This window comes from Corvus hawaiiensis, chromosome 6 (genome assembly GCF_020740725.1).
Source record: "Corvus hawaiiensis isolate bCorHaw1 chromosome 6, bCorHaw1.pri.cur, whole genome shotgun sequence".
Classification (NCBI taxonomy): Eukaryota; Metazoa; Chordata; class Aves; order Passeriformes; family Corvidae; genus Corvus; species Corvus hawaiiensis.
In genome coordinates this window covers 42,365,727-42,383,597 of record NC_063218.1, presented here as the reverse complement: position 1 = coordinate 42,383,597, position 17,871 = coordinate 42,365,727, and the positions used below count along the sequence as shown (strand labels likewise).

The 17,871-nt window shown below is 40.6% G+C and overlaps 1 protein-coding gene across 1 annotated transcript; it reads left to right on the top strand.

The window, feature by feature from the left end:
* Positions 1 to 442: 442 nt before the first annotated feature.
* API5 (apoptosis inhibitor 5) lies at positions 443 to 17,580 on the top strand. Its single transcript, XM_048307456.1, has 14 exons — positions 443 to 603; positions 4,118 to 4,279; positions 5,063 to 5,156; positions 6,126 to 6,191; positions 6,555 to 6,706; positions 8,034 to 8,240; positions 8,778 to 8,882; positions 9,568 to 9,657; positions 10,242 to 10,423; positions 11,594 to 11,687; positions 12,195 to 12,251; positions 13,299 to 13,375; positions 13,721 to 13,857; positions 15,437 to 17,580. The coding sequence occupies exons 1-14, from the start codon at positions 535 to 537 to the stop codon at positions 15,514 to 15,516; spliced, it is 1,572 nt and encodes a 523-aa protein (XP_048163413.1). The 5' UTR covers positions 443 to 534; the 3' UTR covers positions 15,517 to 17,580.
* Positions 17,581 to 17,871: the final 291 nt, after the last annotated feature.

The window sequence follows — 17,871 nt, the reverse complement described above, 5'->3', positions numbered from 1 at the left end:
AACAGGCACTTCCCGAGCATCTTCCATCGTAGTTGTACAGGACAGACGAAAAAGGGATACAGAAATGAGGCGCTGGGGGAAGGCAGCAATTGGGGGAAGGAGAAGGAGGAGTGTGAAGACAGGCCCAGGGTGGAAAAAAAAAAAAAAAGGGAAAAAGAAAAAGACTGGAAGAGGTGAAGGCCATGGCACATGCGTGAGCAGACAAACGCATCCCGTAGCGCGGCCCCGGTTCGAGTGTGCGGCGGGGCGGACAATGCCGGCGCACGGTGCCCGTCGCTAACCGGGCGCGCTGGGAGCGCGGCGCGTTGGGCGCTCCCGCTCCGCTCCGGGCGCGGCGCCCGCGGCTCCCGGCCCTGCGGTGCCACCGCCCGCCGCCAGGGGGCGGCGCGCAGGCGGCGGCGTGCGGCCGCTCCGGGACTGGCGCCTCGCTGGTGCTGACGACGCGGCCCAAGCGGGAGCGGCGGCCGGAGCGGCGGCGGCGTCGTCAGTGGCGGGCTCGGTGTCTCGGCGGCTCTGCCCCTTCCCCGCCGCGCCATGCCCACCGTGGAGGAGCTCTACCGTAACTACGGCATCCTGGCGGACGCCACGGAGACGGCGAGCCAGGTGCGGCGTGGCTGCGGCCTGCAAGGCCTCGCTAGGCCTCGGGCTTGCGTAGCGCCGCCGCGGAGAGTTCCGGGACGAGACGGGGGGGGGCGGGGTGCCGTCAGAGGGGCTGCTCGCCTCGCCGCACAGCCGGCGAGCCCCCGGGGCTGCGCTCGGGGTGGGTTTCCTCAGGCCTGCGGCGGCGCGGGACGGGCGGAGATAAACATCGCGTCTGCGGCTCTGCAAGGACGGCAGCAGTTCCCGTCGCTATTGCAGCATCCGCGTCCTGGCGGCAGCTATCCTTTAAATGTGCCGTCGCCGTTATTAACTGGTTCTTAGCTAGAATCAGGCTGCTTTTTGCATGGGGGCGGAGAGTTTCGCCTGGCGAATTCAGGCCTGGAAGTCTTTGACACCAGTGGCCGTCCAGATCTGATCGAGCGTACTTGCAGATCCGGGGCCTCTGGCAGGCTGTCTTGCTAAAAGGCTTGCTGAGGGAAGGTGAAGTCTGTTATGGTTTGAAAGCTGCCTGTAGCCCTTTGGGTCTCTCTTCCTTGAGGCAAGAACGTAAGGCCGACCCTCACGACTGAAGATTTTTTCCATAACATCTTAGCAAGATCTGCCATTTGTGTATACCATTACTAAGTTATGCAAGAAAAGAGGATGACTTCGTATATTACCAATAGAAAATATTATGGTTAGTTACAGCTAGTTTTGATATTGCATTAGGCCCTCATTTTCCCAAAAGCCCCCCTGAAAAAGCAGAAGATACTTTTTTTTTCTTTCTTTCATAATGTCAATAAGTAGGAAAGTAGCTTTGCTGTATCTGTATCTAACCATGGATTTTAAACTAAACGAGAATGCTGCTCTACGAGGTCACTTAGAAGGTTCATTAAGAGAACAAATAATGTGGTGGTGGTTGGGAGCAGGAAGGTGTTGAAGATTTTTTCATTTTAATTCGAGTCCATTCACTTGGCCCTAGTGAAACAAAGCATCCTTGCAGACAGTCCATCAAAAACGTCATCTCAGAACCAAAAAGAAAGTGCAAATAAAATGTGAGGAACTACATGGAGAGGTGCAGAGTAAAACATGCTGTTACCTTGCCACTTTAGAAATGCATGGTTGATTTCACTTTGATTCTTGTGAGTAGCTTTTGTGAGGAAGGAAAGGATCTTAGGTGGAGCAAACTCCAGCATGGTTAAGAAATGCAGCCTATGACAGGGTAGATGTGTAAGAACCTCCGAGGGTAAGTATAGAATGGTGATTCCTAAAACGCTCTCCCAGCTTTGCCCCCTCCAGCTTTTGGGTTCCCAGAGCCAGAGGAAATGTCTGTAATGAGTGTAGCTTGCAGGGTTGCTCTTCAGTGAACTTTTCTGATACTTTGTTTAAGTGAATGTGCTTCTGCCACAGAGATTCTTCGGTAAAACGTTTCATTATTTTGTTTGTGAAGGAGTTACCTCTTGTCATTTCATAATGTTGCTTGATGTCTCCAGTTTTTGGATTCTGAGAAGCTGTGAGTAATTGTTCCTTGTTCCATCAGTTTTATCCCACTCAGTGCTTTATTATCTTTTAACAACTTTATGAATGTGATCTCTTACTGCAAAAAGTCATGATCACCCTGTCTCAAATAAAGAAACACTGAACATGGGCATGGGGACTACCAGAAGTATGACATCAAGAGAAGTAGTTTAAAAGACTGGAAGTATTGAGCTTGTAAAAGAGTGTTTCAGTTGAGAAAGGGGCTCAGGTGTGAGGGGTCCACGAATGGAATGAAGGTGAGAGGTTGAAAAAACTGTTAGGAAGCAGGCTGGAAGTAGAGAGGAATACAAACATTTCTTCATGACGCATTTTGAAACTTGTCACAGGGCACTATAGTGTATGAATTGAGTCAAGAACTAACCTAGAGAAGTTAATGGATGATTGGTCAATTAACAGTTATTAAAAACAAAGGTCTGGACACTATGTTACACCATTGTTACAGATGGGAAGGAAACGCACTAAACAGAAGGATCACACTGCTTCTGTAGTTGCCTGTAGTTTTTTAGAGCATTTCATGCTGCCAGGTACATGTAAAACAAACTCCTGCCTGAATTGTATTTTGCCTACATGGTAGGAGTAGTTAGCATGCAGGAACACAAATGCAAAGAGCACAGACTACTCTGTTCCGTTGCTGCATTAATGCTTTTTCATGTGTATTAAGTTTCATGGTACGTGTTCTACAAAAGAACTTGTTCTTAACGTGCAGCCTGAGAACCTGTGTCTATAATGATGTGTGTTTTCATTGCTGGTTCGTGCTGGCTCATTCCTGCCTTTGCTGCTGACTGCACTGCATTGGCCCAGCTACAGAGTAAACTGGGTGGTGATGTGATTCAGCTGAAAGGCAACTGATTCTTTCCCTGGTTATTTTTCATCCAGATCTGTATCCCACTCCAGTCCAGATTCCGGCAACAGAGTTATCAACAGTTGTACAGAGTGCTTCAGGAGCATTGGCACTAAACTTTAAAATGCAGCTTGCATTAGAGGGCATTAATGCAGTGTACTGCTTTGTAAATTAGTATCTATTTTCACTATGGGAGAACTTTCATGTGGAGTAGGGGTGATGATATATGGAGTAGTTTGTGATGATATATGTGGCTCTGGGAAATTTAATGTAAATAAGGCAAAGAAAGTGTCCTGTGCTGTCACTGTTGCTGTTCAAAGTAGGATAAGCTGTTTTAAGCATTCTTTTTCACAACCGTAGGAAAATTAAACTTAGAATTATCTTAGAATTCTGGTTTCCACTAGTATCCTAATAATGGTGACTTCTGTTTCACAAACACACAACAAAGACTTCAATTATTCTAAAGTTTCAGTCCTGTAGGCACAAAACCAGAAGCACATGTGTGATTCTAGTTGGAGCAGCTAGAGAATATTTTACTATTGCTGAAGTGTTTATTTCTGTATTTCAACTGAAGGTTTCTGTGATTTTTTTTTAAATCTAGTTTCTCTTAACAGTTCTTCTGAGCACTGTGTTTCATCTCAGATTAAGTTAACTGCCTGAATAGATGCCAGAGATTCCAGGTTAAGTGAACTACCTGAATAGATGCCAGAGATACTTTAGCACCATATATGTTAACAAAAATTTGTGATCCACTGCAGTGGCACAGTTACTGGGAAATGTGGTCTTTACTTCAAAGACAATATATGAGCATACAAAAGGCAGAAACTCCTTGAAAAGCTGGCCAAGTTCAGTGACAATGATCATATAATTTGTTGCACTAACATGATCCCAGTGTGTAAGAGCTGTTGCCCTTAGGGCCAGCAGTTGGAGTGGTGCACATTTGAACAGACAGGAGCCGGAATAACAGTAAAAGCCAGGCAACAGAGGCAAATATTACCAAATTGGCATGGTTATATCAGTCTAAGAGAAAAATGTATTCCTTTTTAAGAAGCGTGTATAATATAGTTAACTTAAATAGTTGAAGAGAACGGGAGAAAAAAGTCATTCCTTGTCTTGAGTATAACCCAGGATTTTTCCATTTATGTATTGTTCTTTCAGCATAAGGATGCTTACCAGGTGATCTTGGATGGTGTGAAAGGAGGTGCCAAGGAGAAGAGACTTGCAGCCCAGTTTATTCCTAAATTCTTCAAGCATTTTCCTGACCTAGCTGACTCAGCTATCAATGCCCAGTTGGACCTTTGCGAGGATGAAGATGTTTCTGTAAGAATAAGAACCTTGTAGCAAGTTGATACTTTGAATTTATATTTTGTTATTGTTTTCTCTTTTTGTTTAATGGACTGTGTCTTTTGGGAGGGGAGGGTTGTTCTTTGGAAAACATAAATATAATTGTATTCTTGCATTTAATTCATTGTGTGATGGTTTGGGAAGATGCATCAGTTTTCATTTATCTTTTTTTTGCTCCCACCATTGATCAAAGGAATAGCTCTGTAGAAAAAACTTACAGTTTCTTGAATAGCATTTACATGTTTTCCTGTCAAAAACCACTCTGTGGTAATTGATTTTGATAAATTCTACTGGGAGACAAAATCTTGTTTGCACCTGAGAACCACAGGGATATGATTCTGACTTAGTCTTGAAGAAGTCTTGAGATGCTTCATGCTGCTTCTGTGCTGTTGGTAGAAGCTGTACCTGTGAAGCATCTTAGTTTATGAGGTCTTAAGGGATTAGGACAGATCATTCAAGGATTTTTTTCAGTGCTGGGAACAAACCCTAGAGTTTATTCCTGCCATGTGCACAACTGTAGAACTATCCTTCCTGTTAGCAAATAAAACTCCTTAATAACACACATACTGGCCTTTATTTTGTTGATCATATGAATGATTTTGTGAACAGAGGTGCTGTTTGAATTTTATTTTTCTCCAGATCTAAGAAAAATATATTATTTTCTTCGTAAATACATCAAAATAGGGGGATTTGGGGTGTTATGTAATTAGTGGAATTTTTAAAATTTTTTAATCTCTACGTTATTGACAATTTTGACAGATCCGGCGACAAGCAATCAAGGAGTTGCCTCAGTTTGCCACTGGAGATAACCTTCCTCGGGTAGCAGACATACTGACCCAGCTTCTACAGTCAGGTAGAGACACATCCTGGCTGATCTCCTCATGGCACACCTACATATATATACAATTTGTGTTCTGTGCAACGTTTTCCATTTATTCATAATTTATCCCAGTGCTGTTCATGTCCTTCTTCTGTTCTTTTTCTCCTGCTTTCTATTTGCTGTACAGTTAGGCTGCTGCTTCTGCTGAAAGGTCACTAATTATTCTAATATAAACTGAAAATCTTTCTTTTAAATAAAACAGGTTTTTTTCATTCAAGTTCTCTGAAAGCATCTGTAGAAAAAGGCAAGGGGGGAGCCTTCCAGTTATGGACTGCAGAAAATTGCTTTCTGAAAAAGTTACTGAATTTCTGATCCAGGTTCCAGAACCTGAAAAAGCCTGAGGGAGTTTTGTTCCATACAGTGCATTTTTGGTACAAAATAAATATTTTGGGGCATGAATTCAGAATATAATATACATTTAATCTCAGTAAGTTACAGAGTGCTAAATATTAGGTGTTCAGACTTCTATTAAAACTACATGGTTAAGTCTCTGGGATTCTCAGAAGATAGGTTATGGGTTGGGTTTTTTGAGGCATGCATTTCTCCATTTAGTTTGAGAAGGAAATAGTTCCTGCCACCTAGAAATACTGTAGATTAATTAAGAGTTTAAAAATAAATAACTATTTTACATTCATTTAGTGAAGGTCAGCTTGTTTATTAAAATAACTAATATATTGATTAATAACTTTCCTTCAAGTTTTAAGGTTTAAGTTTTGGTAGGGAGACTAAAGTGACAAATAGTTGGGGTTTTTTTGCTTCCAGCTTCCATAATCATGGCTTTGAACTTCCTCAATCTAATAGTTTTTTAAAATACAGGTTATGTTGTTTTTAGCTAAATGCTGAGGACAGAATACTTCTTGTGCAGTTTTAGCAATCTTTGTTTTTCTTCTCTTACCTTTGCATTTTGAGGGTATGTATATTAATTTTTTTTTCTCTTTCCAGATGATTCTGCAGAATTCAATTTGGTTAACAATGCCTTGCTCAGTATATTTAAGATGGATGCTAAAGGTAAAGGACACATTTTTCTGTACATGGCTTTCATTAATACTTCCCAGTCTGTAGTAGGATGAGTAAAGGACCCAATTTTGTGTCTTCTTAGTACAGTGCAAAAGTGAGACCCACACTAATTGTTTGGTTTTGCAAACAATACTGAGCTTAGTAATTGTGGATCTGAATTATACAGACTAATAAAAGAGTGTGGATTTTTATGTCAAGATACACGAAAATTGTATTTATTCTTAAAAGTTAGTACAGCAGTTATTTTAAAATGTGTCATGGAATCTTAAAAGAGGAAACTTCTTTCTTCTGCATAAAAGGTCCAGGTCATAACTTCGAATATAATTTGTGTTACCCGATTTATTCTCCATTCAGGGACTTTGGGAGGTTTATTCAGTCAAATTCTTCAGGGAGAGGATATTGTGAGAGAGAGAGCCATTAAGTTCCTTTCTACAAAACTGAAAACCTTACCTGAGGAAGTGATGACAAAGGAGGTGGAAGAGTTCATATTGACTGAATCAAAGAAGGTTAGTGTCTGATTTCAGTTCAAACTCAAGTATTGTTAAACCATCTCTTATCATTGGTGTCGCTTTGGAGGGCTGTTTGAGCATTGTACAAACGCAATCTTGTACTAACCTCTTCTGATACACTCCAAAGTTTGCAGCATGTTTTGTGGTATTGTTAAAGTCATGGCTTTTCTAATTTTGTAAGAATGACTTTGATTAGAATTGGACCCAATCATTCACATTGGGAAGGGTCTTTGAGAGATTGATCCACTAAGTGAATCATGCTCAGCTGAATTCTGATCAGACTTCTTGGTGCTTTTTCCAGTTGGGTTTTGAAAACCTCTAAGGAAGAAGAGTTCCTATATACTCTGGGCAACCAGCTTCAATGTTTAATTGTCCTCAACAGAATTGGTTTTTCCTCTATCCAGTTGAAACCTCCCATTTTAGTTTTGTGTCGTTGTTTCATTCTGGCCATGTCCACCTCATCAAAGAACCTGGCTGCTATGCTTGGTGACTTGTTCTTAAGTGTTAGAAGATTAGTGTTAGTTTGCCACACCCACATACAGCTCTCTTCCCTTAGGCTGGAAAAGCCTGATTGCTTTAGGTTCTCCTCACAGGTGGTGTGCTGTAGACACAGATCAGCTTGGTGATTCGGCTTCCTAAAGCTTATCAACAACTTCTTCATACAGGAGAGCCCAACACTCGTGCAGTATTCCAGATTTGGTCAGATGAGGGTACAGCCAAGGACAGTCATCTGTCCCTTTGTTTCCCATAGTTTCTGCTCTTGTCACAGCCCGGAACACTGCTCATCACCCAAGGAATGCTGCTGTCACTTGTATTTAGCCTGCTGTCCCCAGAACCCTCAGTCTTCTCAGCAGAGCAGTTCCCCAGCCAGTCAGTCCCCTTCATGTGCTGATGCAGGGAAATTAGTTCATCCCAGGTGCAGAACTTTGCATTTGTCTTTGTGGAATTTCATGAGATTTCCATGCATTCCCTAAACTGGGAAAGATGCAAAAAGTTTTTAAAAAAACAATAAGGAGTAGATATTTGTTTAACATTTATTTTGACTGAAGCATCTGATTTTTGTTAGATAGAAGTTTGTTCTTAAATTTAAAGTTACAAAAAACTGTTTCCCTTGTACAACTTGACGACAATTGCTTTAATTTGTAGGTACAATCAATTATACTGAATGTTTTCATGTGTTCCTTCAAACTTGTGTTTTTAAATAACTAAATTCTAAATTTAAGTGCTAAATATTTGCATACTTTACCTTTTCAAATCCAGTAGGTTTGACTTGGAAGTTTTCAAACCAGCACCACAGAAATATGTTTTCTGTTTTTCTCTTAAGGTTCTGGAAGATGTGACAGGCGAGGAATTTGTTCTGTTCATGAAAATATTGTCTGGATTAAAAAGCTTACAGACAGTCAGTGGGAGGCAGCAACTGGTGGAGCTGGTAGCCGAACAGGCTGACCTGGAACAAACATTCAATCCATCAGATACGGACTGTGTGGACAGACTTCTGCAGTGCACTCGGCAGGCAGTGCCATTGTTCTCAGTACGTATTTATTTGCTTTGCTTGAGGAGTATTCAGGAAAGTTAATGGCTGGAGCTTGGCTTTGGTGTTCCCAGTGATTATGTTTGTACCACCACAAATCAGTACTTCTCCACCTTTAATCTCTAATGTATCCAAACGTTAGAAAAACATTCTTAAAGCCTCCAAATGTAAAGATAGCTTGTGGTTTTCTCTTTTCAAACTGAAGATGTTACAGTGAATTATGACAAGATTCTCACATTATCTTGTATGAATTTGATTATTTCAAGTCTAGTGCCAGGCAATTGCAGCATTTAAAAGGCCTATTCTTGGGTTGCAAGCAGTCTTTCAGCTGCTGTTGCAGACAGCCTCTGAATTTAGGCTACTTGCAAGAGAGTCTGTGTCTTAGGAGAAAGAGGGAAGTTTAATAAAGCTCTAAAGTACAGCTGTGAGGCAGGCATTTATAAGGGTGGCAGGGTGATGGGAGAAGGACATTTAGCTCTTTCAGACTCAAGAGTAATATGAATAATGTGTGACAGTTTGTTTGTGGTTTTTTTTCAGAAAAATGTTCATTCCACAAAATTTGTTACTTACTTCTGTGAGCATGTTCTGCCAAACCTCAGCTCTTTGACTACTCTAGTGGAGGGTCTTGATATCCAGTTAGAGGTAAGCCAAAGCTAAAGTATCTTTCAGATAGTGAAAAATAACTATCCTAGATAAACCCAGCTATTTTTAAAATTGCAAGCTCTTTCCTTAAGTAGTTTTCATTTCTTGGCTTGTAGGAAAAGTAGCTGCAGTAAAAGAAGTGTTTCATCTGTTGAGGCATGACTGAGCATTGCCTTTTAAAGCATGTGTTGTCTGTCCTAAGCTTTTGAAGTAAGGTAGAATAAGTAGATCAGTGTAATCATTTTTATATTACTCTCAATTTTTTTAAGCACATAGCATTTACTGAAATGATGGTTGCATAGTTTTTGCTAATTTAGCTTCCTAAGGGAGTGGCTTAATGGCTGTAATTTTGTTTACATTAATCAGTGCTGCAGTTTCAGTTAGATATCTGTGGCTCTCACTTGAAGGTGAGCAGTGCAGCAGATGTGGGAGATGAAGTTTTGTTTACTTGTTGACTAATGCTTGTTGGGATTAGACACACAAACCTGTGTTTCTCTTTACAGACAGGAAAAACAAATTAGGCATGTTCTTCCTTGTATTCCTTCCTGATGTTTGGGAGGTGTTTAGTTGTAATAGCTGTCCTCTACTGTGCCAGCCATAGTGATGTGATAATGGATTTTAGGTTGAATGTTAAGTTTGTGTACTTCCAGTTAACACACAAAAACCTGGCTGTCCTTATGTGTAGGTTTTGAAGCTTCTTGCTGAAATGAGTTCATTTTGTGGTGATATGGAAAAGCTTGAATCAAATTTGAAGAAGCTATTTGATAAATTACTGGTAAGACTAATTCAATTTTTATTCATGTAAAACACTAAGAAATTAAGTTTTCATCAAAACTAGTTATTTTTATATATTCATCTCTTTATCCTTTTTCTAAAATGGCTGTTTCAGAGATAGTCCTATCCACTGATAGAAGTTTGAACATAATTTTGCAATTTAAAGCCTTTGTAGATAGAGAGCTGTTACCTGAATGTTTTTAATCCAGTAAACTCATGTGTGTTTCTTCTTTTTAAATTTCATAATCATGAGAGACTCATGTTGATCTCATTAAACGCTGTACCTGCACTGACAGTTCTAAGCAAATTCAGCACTATTTCAGAAGCATTGGTGCAGTACACTGTTGCTTCCTGTGGTAGTACTGCCACCATAGGATTTCCTCTGAGTCAGAGGCCTCAAGTCACAGAAGGATAGGCAAACCACCTGCACCAGGACATTATTCAGTAGTTCATCACATTCATACAGAGATGGGGGATACTTTTCAAACTGTCAGCACAGATAAACCGTCCAGTTCAAACACTGCAAATGAGCAGTCAATCAACATAAATGTGTCTCATGCATTTGTTTTCCTTTCTGTTCTTCAGGAGTATATGCCCCTTCCTCCAGAGGAAGCAGAAAATGGGGAAAATGCTGGCAATGAAGAGCCCAAGTTGCAATTCAGTTATGTGGAGTGTTTACTGTATAGCTTCCATCAGCTGGGTCGCAAACTTCCAGACTTCCTCACAGCCAAGCTGAATGCAGAGAAATTGAAAGACTTCAAAATCAGGTAATGATTTAGAGGCAAGTGTTAATGTTCTGTTACAAAGTGTTAGTGGAGTTCCCCAGGGCTCAGTACTGGGGCCTGTCCTGTTTAGCATCTTCATCAATGGTTTGAATGAGGAGATTCGGCTGTATCCCCAGTAAGTTTGTGGGCAACGCCAAGTTATGTGGGAGTGTTGATCAGCTGAAGGGTATGAAGGCTCTGCAGAGGGGTTTGGACAGGCTGAATCCATGGGCTGAGCTCAACTGCATGAAATTTAATAAGGTGGAGTGCTGGGTCCTGCAGCTGGGTCACAGCAACCTGCAGCCTTGGAGCGGAGTGGCTTGAGAGCATATCAGCAGAAAGGGGCTTGGGGGTGCTGGTTGACTGCCAGCTGGGTATGAACCAGCAGTGTGCCCAGGTGGCCAAGAAGGCCAATGGCATCCAGGCCTGTATCAAGAATAATGTGGCCAGCAGTACCAGGACAGTGATTGTCCCCCTGTACTCAGCACTGGTGAGGCCTCACATCGAGTGCTGTATCCAGTTTTGGGACCTTCACTTCAGAAGGGACACTGAGGTGCTGGAGTGTGTCCAGAGAAGGGCAGTGGAGCTGGGGAAGGAGTCTGTAGCCCAAGTCTGATGAGGAGTGGCTGAGGGAGTAGGGGGCATTTAGTCTGGTGAAAAGGAGGCTGAGGGGGACCTCATTGCCCTCTACAACTGCCTGACTGAAGATTGTAGTGAGGTGGGGATCAGTCTCTTCTGCCATGTCTCAAGTGAAAGGACGAGGAAATGACCTTAAGTTGCACCAGGAAAGGGTCACATTAGATACTAGAAAAAAAACAATTTACTGAAAGAGTGGTTGGGCACTGGAATTAAGTTGCCCCAGGGAGGTAGTGGAATCACTGTCTCAGGAAGTATTCAACAGGCGTCTGGTGTGGCACTTGGGGGTGTGGTTTAGGTGTGACAGTTGGACTAGATGATCCTGAAGGTGTCTTCTAACCTTTATGATTCTCTGACTCTATGAAAGTGTGAATTATTGTCTGGATGCTAAAGAAGTACAAATCAGATTGATGGAAGGCTTATTTTGAGCATTTTTCCTAAAGGGGAAGAAACAGGATTACACCTTTCCTTTGCTTATGCTTTTATTTCTACAGGGCTATGTAAATGTTACTAAGAGGTTGCTTTTAAATGTTTTAGGCTACAGTATTTTGCTCGAGGGTTGCAGGTGTATATTCGACAGCTTCGTCTGGCACTTCAAGGGAAAACAGGAGAAGCTTTGAAAACAGAGGAGGTAAGAATTGTTTGGGAATCCTGATTTTTCTAATTGAGCTTACTGAAAGAACCATTGACACATTAATAGGCTGCAGTCAGTTTTAAGCATGCAAATAGATTAAGGGAATAATACTACTAACATTATTGCAAGGGCACATTACCTTATGCTACATTTTGCAAGTGAAGATGAGCTTCTAGTTTCGACTGTTAGCTGCTCTCTGCAGCCACACGTATTTGGTTTAATTGTGCTCTGTGCTTTGTTTTGAAGGGGAAATTGTCATGTGTTGAGCAAAAAAGAAAAAACCCAGTGGGAGCTACACTGGAATATTAAAAGCAACTAGTTAGTGTAAAACTGCAAGAACCTTAAAAGCAGCTGTGATGAAAACTCAGAACTGTACACTCCTTTCACTATCACTGTTACTATAGCAATTCACTAGGAAGAGCAGTCAGTTTAATGTTATGACTTCATGAAATGAGGTTAGCATAAAGCTACTAGATGCTCAGCAGTGTGTATTGTTTTTTACAGAACAAGATTAAAGTGGTTGCCTTGAAAATAACCAATAACATTAATGTTTTAATCAAGGTAAGTCCGCACATTATGAAGGAGTAAATTCCCACAGCAGAGTTAACCTCTGCCAAAGAAAGGAATAGATTTGAACCAAGTTGTATTGTGTTAGTTGGTGGCAGCCAGCCCAAGAGTTGGTGCTGCATTACTGTTCCTGAAGAAAGGTGGACCTTGCTGATCCTGCAAGCAGCTCAGCTTTTGCTGCTACTGCTCTTGAGATAGGGTGTGGACACCCTTTCTTGCAGCACTGGTTGCCCCCAGGAAAAGACCACCTTGCTTCTTTAGGGGTCTCTGGATTTCCTTGTCATTTCCCTTTCCTGCAGTGTCAGTGAGGAATAAGGAATAGTTCAAAGAAGTGCAAGGAGATGTAAAGGAGGGAGGAGGCAAAGCAAGCTTCTATGCAGAACCTGTTTCTCCAAAAAGTGTAGAAGAGATGGGCTGCAAGAAAGAGACTTTCATCTGGAACCCATGAAACCATTCTGATTTCTTCTAGCCCCCTTTTCCTCTCTTTCTTCACTCTTACTTTCACTCACCACAATAAACCAAAAACTTGGCCCACCATATTGAGAAGCCTATCTTGTACCATCATAGGGATATCAGATGTCTTCCTGCAGGAGCCACTGTAGTTCATTGTAATAAGCTTGATGTGCACAGGGAAGGACACAGCCTGTCCTTTCTCTGTAGATGCCCCATTCCTTGAAACATTCAAGGCTGGATTGGATGGGAGTCTGAGCAACATGATCTAGTGGAAGATGTCCCTGCTTATTGCAGGGTCATTGAAGTAGATGGTATTTAAACATCTCTTCCAAACCAAACTAGTCTATGATTCTGTATTTGGTCAGTGTAAGACTATTCTGCTAATATAAATTTTACTTGAATTTCCTAGTAAAGGCAGCTGGATAAGGCAGTAAGCTACTGCCTTCTCTCTCTGCCATGGGACTAAAGGATTCAAAATTACTGGAAAGCAGTGGTTATTCTGGAGTCTCCATAAGCAGCTAAAATTTTAAAACAGGAAATCAACAGGAATTTAACTGTAGAATAAACTGCCCAATTTTGCCTCCATAGGATCTCTTCCACATTCCTCCTTCTTACAAAAGTACAGTTACACTGTCCTGGAAACCAGTACAGAAGGCAGATGCAAGGTAAGAGTTCTTCTTGAAAAGAAGACAGCGGGGTTTATTTTGTAAACGGTAAAAACTAGCCTTCCAAGCTGTATCTGTACAATACAGACAGCACGTGAGCTAAAAGTTCCACATGAAAAATAACACCCATCCTGCGGCTGTAGAGAGATGATCTTAGTCTTGCTTTAGGGATATTAAAGACTGAATCAACTGGAGACTCGCTTACTTCTCTTTTGAGGTATTATTATTCAGGGCATCATCACTGGCTGCTGCTGGCTTCCAGTGGTTAATCTTTGTGGCTGAACTATTATTACTGTACTTGTCACCACAGGGGTGTAATGGTATGTTTTTGTTTTCTTCTGTCAGTCAAAAAAGAGCAAGTGAAGATACAACCTCAAGTTCACCCCCAAAGAAAGCTTCAGCAGGACCAAAAAGGGATGCCAGGCAAATATATAATCCTCCCAGTGGAAAATACAGCAGTAATCTGGGTAGTTTTTCTTACGGTAAGTTAGGCAGCTTGGAAAAACTTTGTCTAGTGACAGTTGTGTCTTGGGGTGGGGCAAATAAATACTGTGTTCTTGGAAGATCAAATTGTACTGTCATGAATTTTTTCTTGTGATGGTCTCTTCCTAGCTGTTAATCTATTGCAGTGTTTGAGTGTTACCAGACTATGACTTAATGTCATTTGCAAGTTAGTTTTAGTAGTGTTTTAATACCTAGAGTGAGTAATTGAACTATTGTGTTCTCTGTTATGACACACAGTGCACCAATTTCCCATTGGACAGGCCAGTTGCAGCAAGTGGCAGAGCTGGGTCACCTCCTGTCATACAACTGGACCTGTGCTGCATTCCTATTACAGCCACTGCTGATGTTGCAGACCTGATCCAGAAGTTCTGGGAATTGGCCAGGTTCACTGTGCATGTCCTCGTGCTCCCAGTCACACTGAATCTGCTTTTCTGCGTCATATTTTTGGGTGAAGCACAAGAGCAGTTGCAGACTGGATGAGTAGCAATGGCAGCAGCCCATTCCTGTCTTCCCTGTAGGCCCATTGGTCCTACCTCTGGCAAGTAGAGTCTGCTATGACAAATTGTCACCCACACCCACGGGTTGAAAAACTAATAGAAAGCATTGGCAGATATATAAAGCAAAGAGAAAACATCACCTGCAAATTTCTTATTCTAGACTTCGGGTGATGTACCTGTGTCGTTTAAGATAAGCTTGTAATCCTGCAGGTCTGAAGATTGGGAAGCTTTCAACCAGATATGTTTTATTGCTTGCTACTGTTTCTTGTTAGTGAGATGCTTCAGCCTTGTCAGTCAACTTCTGATTTCTGCAGCCTTTAAAACAAGCATGCAGTTCTCTCTGTAGATTAGTATAACCTGTATTTTAAGACTGTACATGAAGAGAAATCATGAAAGGAGAATGAGGGTTTGGTACGTTTTCAAACAATCCAAGGAAAGTATATAAACTATCAGGATTTGTGTTGTTGGGGATTTGTTTGGTGTGACCAGATTTGTTCTTAACAAAGAGAAAGGAAAAACTTTCTGCAGTATACAAATAGTTTGTGTGGTAGCTAAGATTTGTAATTGAATGGAGTGAAGGTATCAGCCCCAGAAAAAAGAGTAATATGCTGGTGATAACTTAAGGTTAAGGATAGAAAAGGACAAATAGAATGGCAAAGTTGTGATTTTCCATCAGTTTATAAAATCACTAGTAGCAAGTCAGACTGACACCTCAAGATTAATAGTGTTATTGAACAGAAGGAAGAGGAAGGCAGCCAGTTTTCAATTCTGTGGTGATGGATTGGCCCAAATATAGTCCTGAATTACAGGTACAGTTATGTATCACAGTATTAGTATGCAGAAAGACTGCACTTAATTTAGACAGGCTCATTCTCCTGACCTCCTTTTACAATTAATGGGGTCCATTTTCCATCAAAACATAACTCAGCAATCTCATGGTCCATAAGCAGGCATAGCCTCAGAGACTGAAGTTACCCTGCAATACTTTCAGATCCTGCTATTCAGTTTGGATCTGTATACAGCATAAAACCTGCCTGAAAAATTGCAATTCCTTTTTCAGAGCAAAGAGGCGGTTTCCGGGGTGGACGAGGAAGAGGCTGGGGAGGACGTGGCAATCGTAGCCGAGGAAGAATCTACTGAGAAGACTGCTAAATCTTCCATGCCCGTGAAGGGCTAAAGTGAAAGTGCTACTCAGCAAGTTTGCTTGGAGCGTTGTTTTCTTCAAGGACTGCCTTCCACTGAGACTGACTTAAATGTTCTTTTTACCTTTGTATGTATGATCTACTTTTCTAACGGACTACAACTTGTCCATAGTGAAACTACAACTGTATTTTTGGATGCTTACAGTCAGCAGTTTTGGGTTCTTACTTATGAAGTGTCTTCAGGATTCAAAATTGGAAAAGAGCATAGATGTTTCATCAAAAGCTGCATCTTGACAGTTTGTATATTAACCTAAAAGTCAGCTACTGCATAACTGAAACTATATAATTGAGTTTATGTATTAAGTAATGGACAGGAAAGGCATGACAACAGAGATATGTGTTAGATAAGCTTAGCAGCTGAAGTAATCCTTTCCTCATCTGTAACCATATTTTGCAATATGTGGAGAAGAGTACCATTGTTAAATTTGCTTTGATTTACTTTCTTTAATTGAATTGAATGAAATACATGCTGTTTTTTTTAAAGTTTGCAACATGGCTGGAAATCTGTTTTGCTTGTAGCATGAAGCAATCTTCTTACTTAGAGATGTGGAGAACGTGGCGTTTTTTGGTTTGCACATCTTACTCTTCTCTGTGCATTGTAATACAAAAGTGATGTTTTGAAAATTAATTTTTAATGTTTAATATTAATATGTGCATATAGTTATGCCGTGAAATCTCAGTAAATGAATAGCATAAAAAACCAAAACAATAAATGATTAATTATTTCAGGAATGGGTAAAGACTGATGCAGTGATTTAGCTTCATAAGCTGGAGCTCAACCATAGGAGTTTCTGGCTCTTTTCTGTTTTTTGCAGATTTCTGGATTAGTTGGCACTTGAGGGTGGGTTGGTTGGTTGGTTTTCCTTGTTTTGTGATTTTTTTTGTGTGTGTGTTTTGGTTCTTTTTTTAACCAATAATTGCATTTAGAAGTATATAAATAAAATTGTATTTTGGGTAACATTGAAAAATTCCAGCTATGTAGTTCGATTCAGGTGGAAAAGTCAACAATTCCATGCTATTTTTTTCCATAGCAACTTGAAATTTTTATTTACTGGTGTGCACCCAGAAAATACAATGTAAGAGCACAATGCTTTTTTTTATTCTCATCACTCAAAATTTTAACTTCTCAGGTCATTCAACATTGTAAAGGAATTAGCATATAATAAAAAGAAGTCAAGACAGGAAAAGAATTTTAATTAAGTGTTCCAGAGCATGTTGATGTAAAATACCTTAGGCTTTAGAAGAGTGAATGATACTTCTTATCCTCCTTTTTTTTTGTCCAGCAATATCCACAGAAGGTGATGTCTCCCCATCCTAGTTCCATTTGTATTTGCTTGTGAATCTGACTCAGGTGTTTTCATTAACACTCTTTGATATTTATCACTACAATCAGAAGGCCAGAATACCAAAATTATGTCAACGTTAGAAACATTGTTGATGATGCTAAATTCAAAGTCTGGTTTTGCTTAACTCTGGAACAGTACGTAGGAAACTTTGGACATTCCAGGACATGTGAGCTGACCTTGTATTTCTCACTACATGCCAGCTGCTATACTCTGATTTGGCGTTAAAACCATTGAACTTGGCTAAAAGCTTTGAAGGAGAAATTTGTGAGGTCAAAATAGGCACTAGATATGTAGTAAGCTTCTATTGGGAGGAAAAAGAAAGGAAAAAGAAGAGACATTTTGCACTTGCAGCTATAATTGGTATTTTGAGGGGATTTAATAATGTAATCCCAAAGCCTAAACATAGCTTGTATTTAGACTAGGAGCTAGGTACTAGCAGCTTATTTTCTCACTGAATTTTGAGTGAGTTTTCTTTGTGTGACTCCTGTATTTCAGAGGTGATGTGCAAAGTTCTTGTGGCCTCAGAAGTAGTTAGATTATTTTCCCCCAGTTTCCTAATTTTAACACAGTGAGTTCTTGTGGAAACACCTGTTTACCATCTTGTTGAATTGTAAATGTTCCCTTACAGCTTTGGAATAAATTCATTTTGTAATTTTGTTTGGCTCATTGTTTCACAGTTTCTCTGCAGCATTGTGTCACCTTAGTAAAAGAGGTTCTGTGGTACCTTTTTGTTGTAGTTGACTTACTCTTTAGATTGCTGTAGATACAGAAAGCTGTTTGCCACTAAGTAATGGATCATAGTTAATGCAGTCTTATTATTTCAAGTTTAAGTAATTCAAGTGCAGTCATTTAAAATGCAGAATTTTGAGGGAGAATTTAAATATTCAGCAAAAGCTGCATGTTTCACATCTTACTTGGGACTTCAGTGAAAAGGAGTCAGTCATTGT

Bases quoted from the DNA above. Each gene is read 5' to 3' on its own strand.
- API5 (XM_048307456.1), top strand. From the start codon at position 535: ATGCCCACCGTGGAGGAGCTCTACCGTAACTACGGCATCCTGGCGGAC. The intron at 604-4,117 runs GTGCGGCGTGGC...TTGTTCTTTCAG, and splicing joins CCACGGAGACGGCGAGCCAG to CATAAGGATGCTTACCAGGT. The intron at 5,157-6,125 runs GTAGAGACACAT...TTCTCTTTCCAG, and splicing joins GACCCAGCTTCTACAGTCAG to ATGATTCTGCAGAATTCAAT.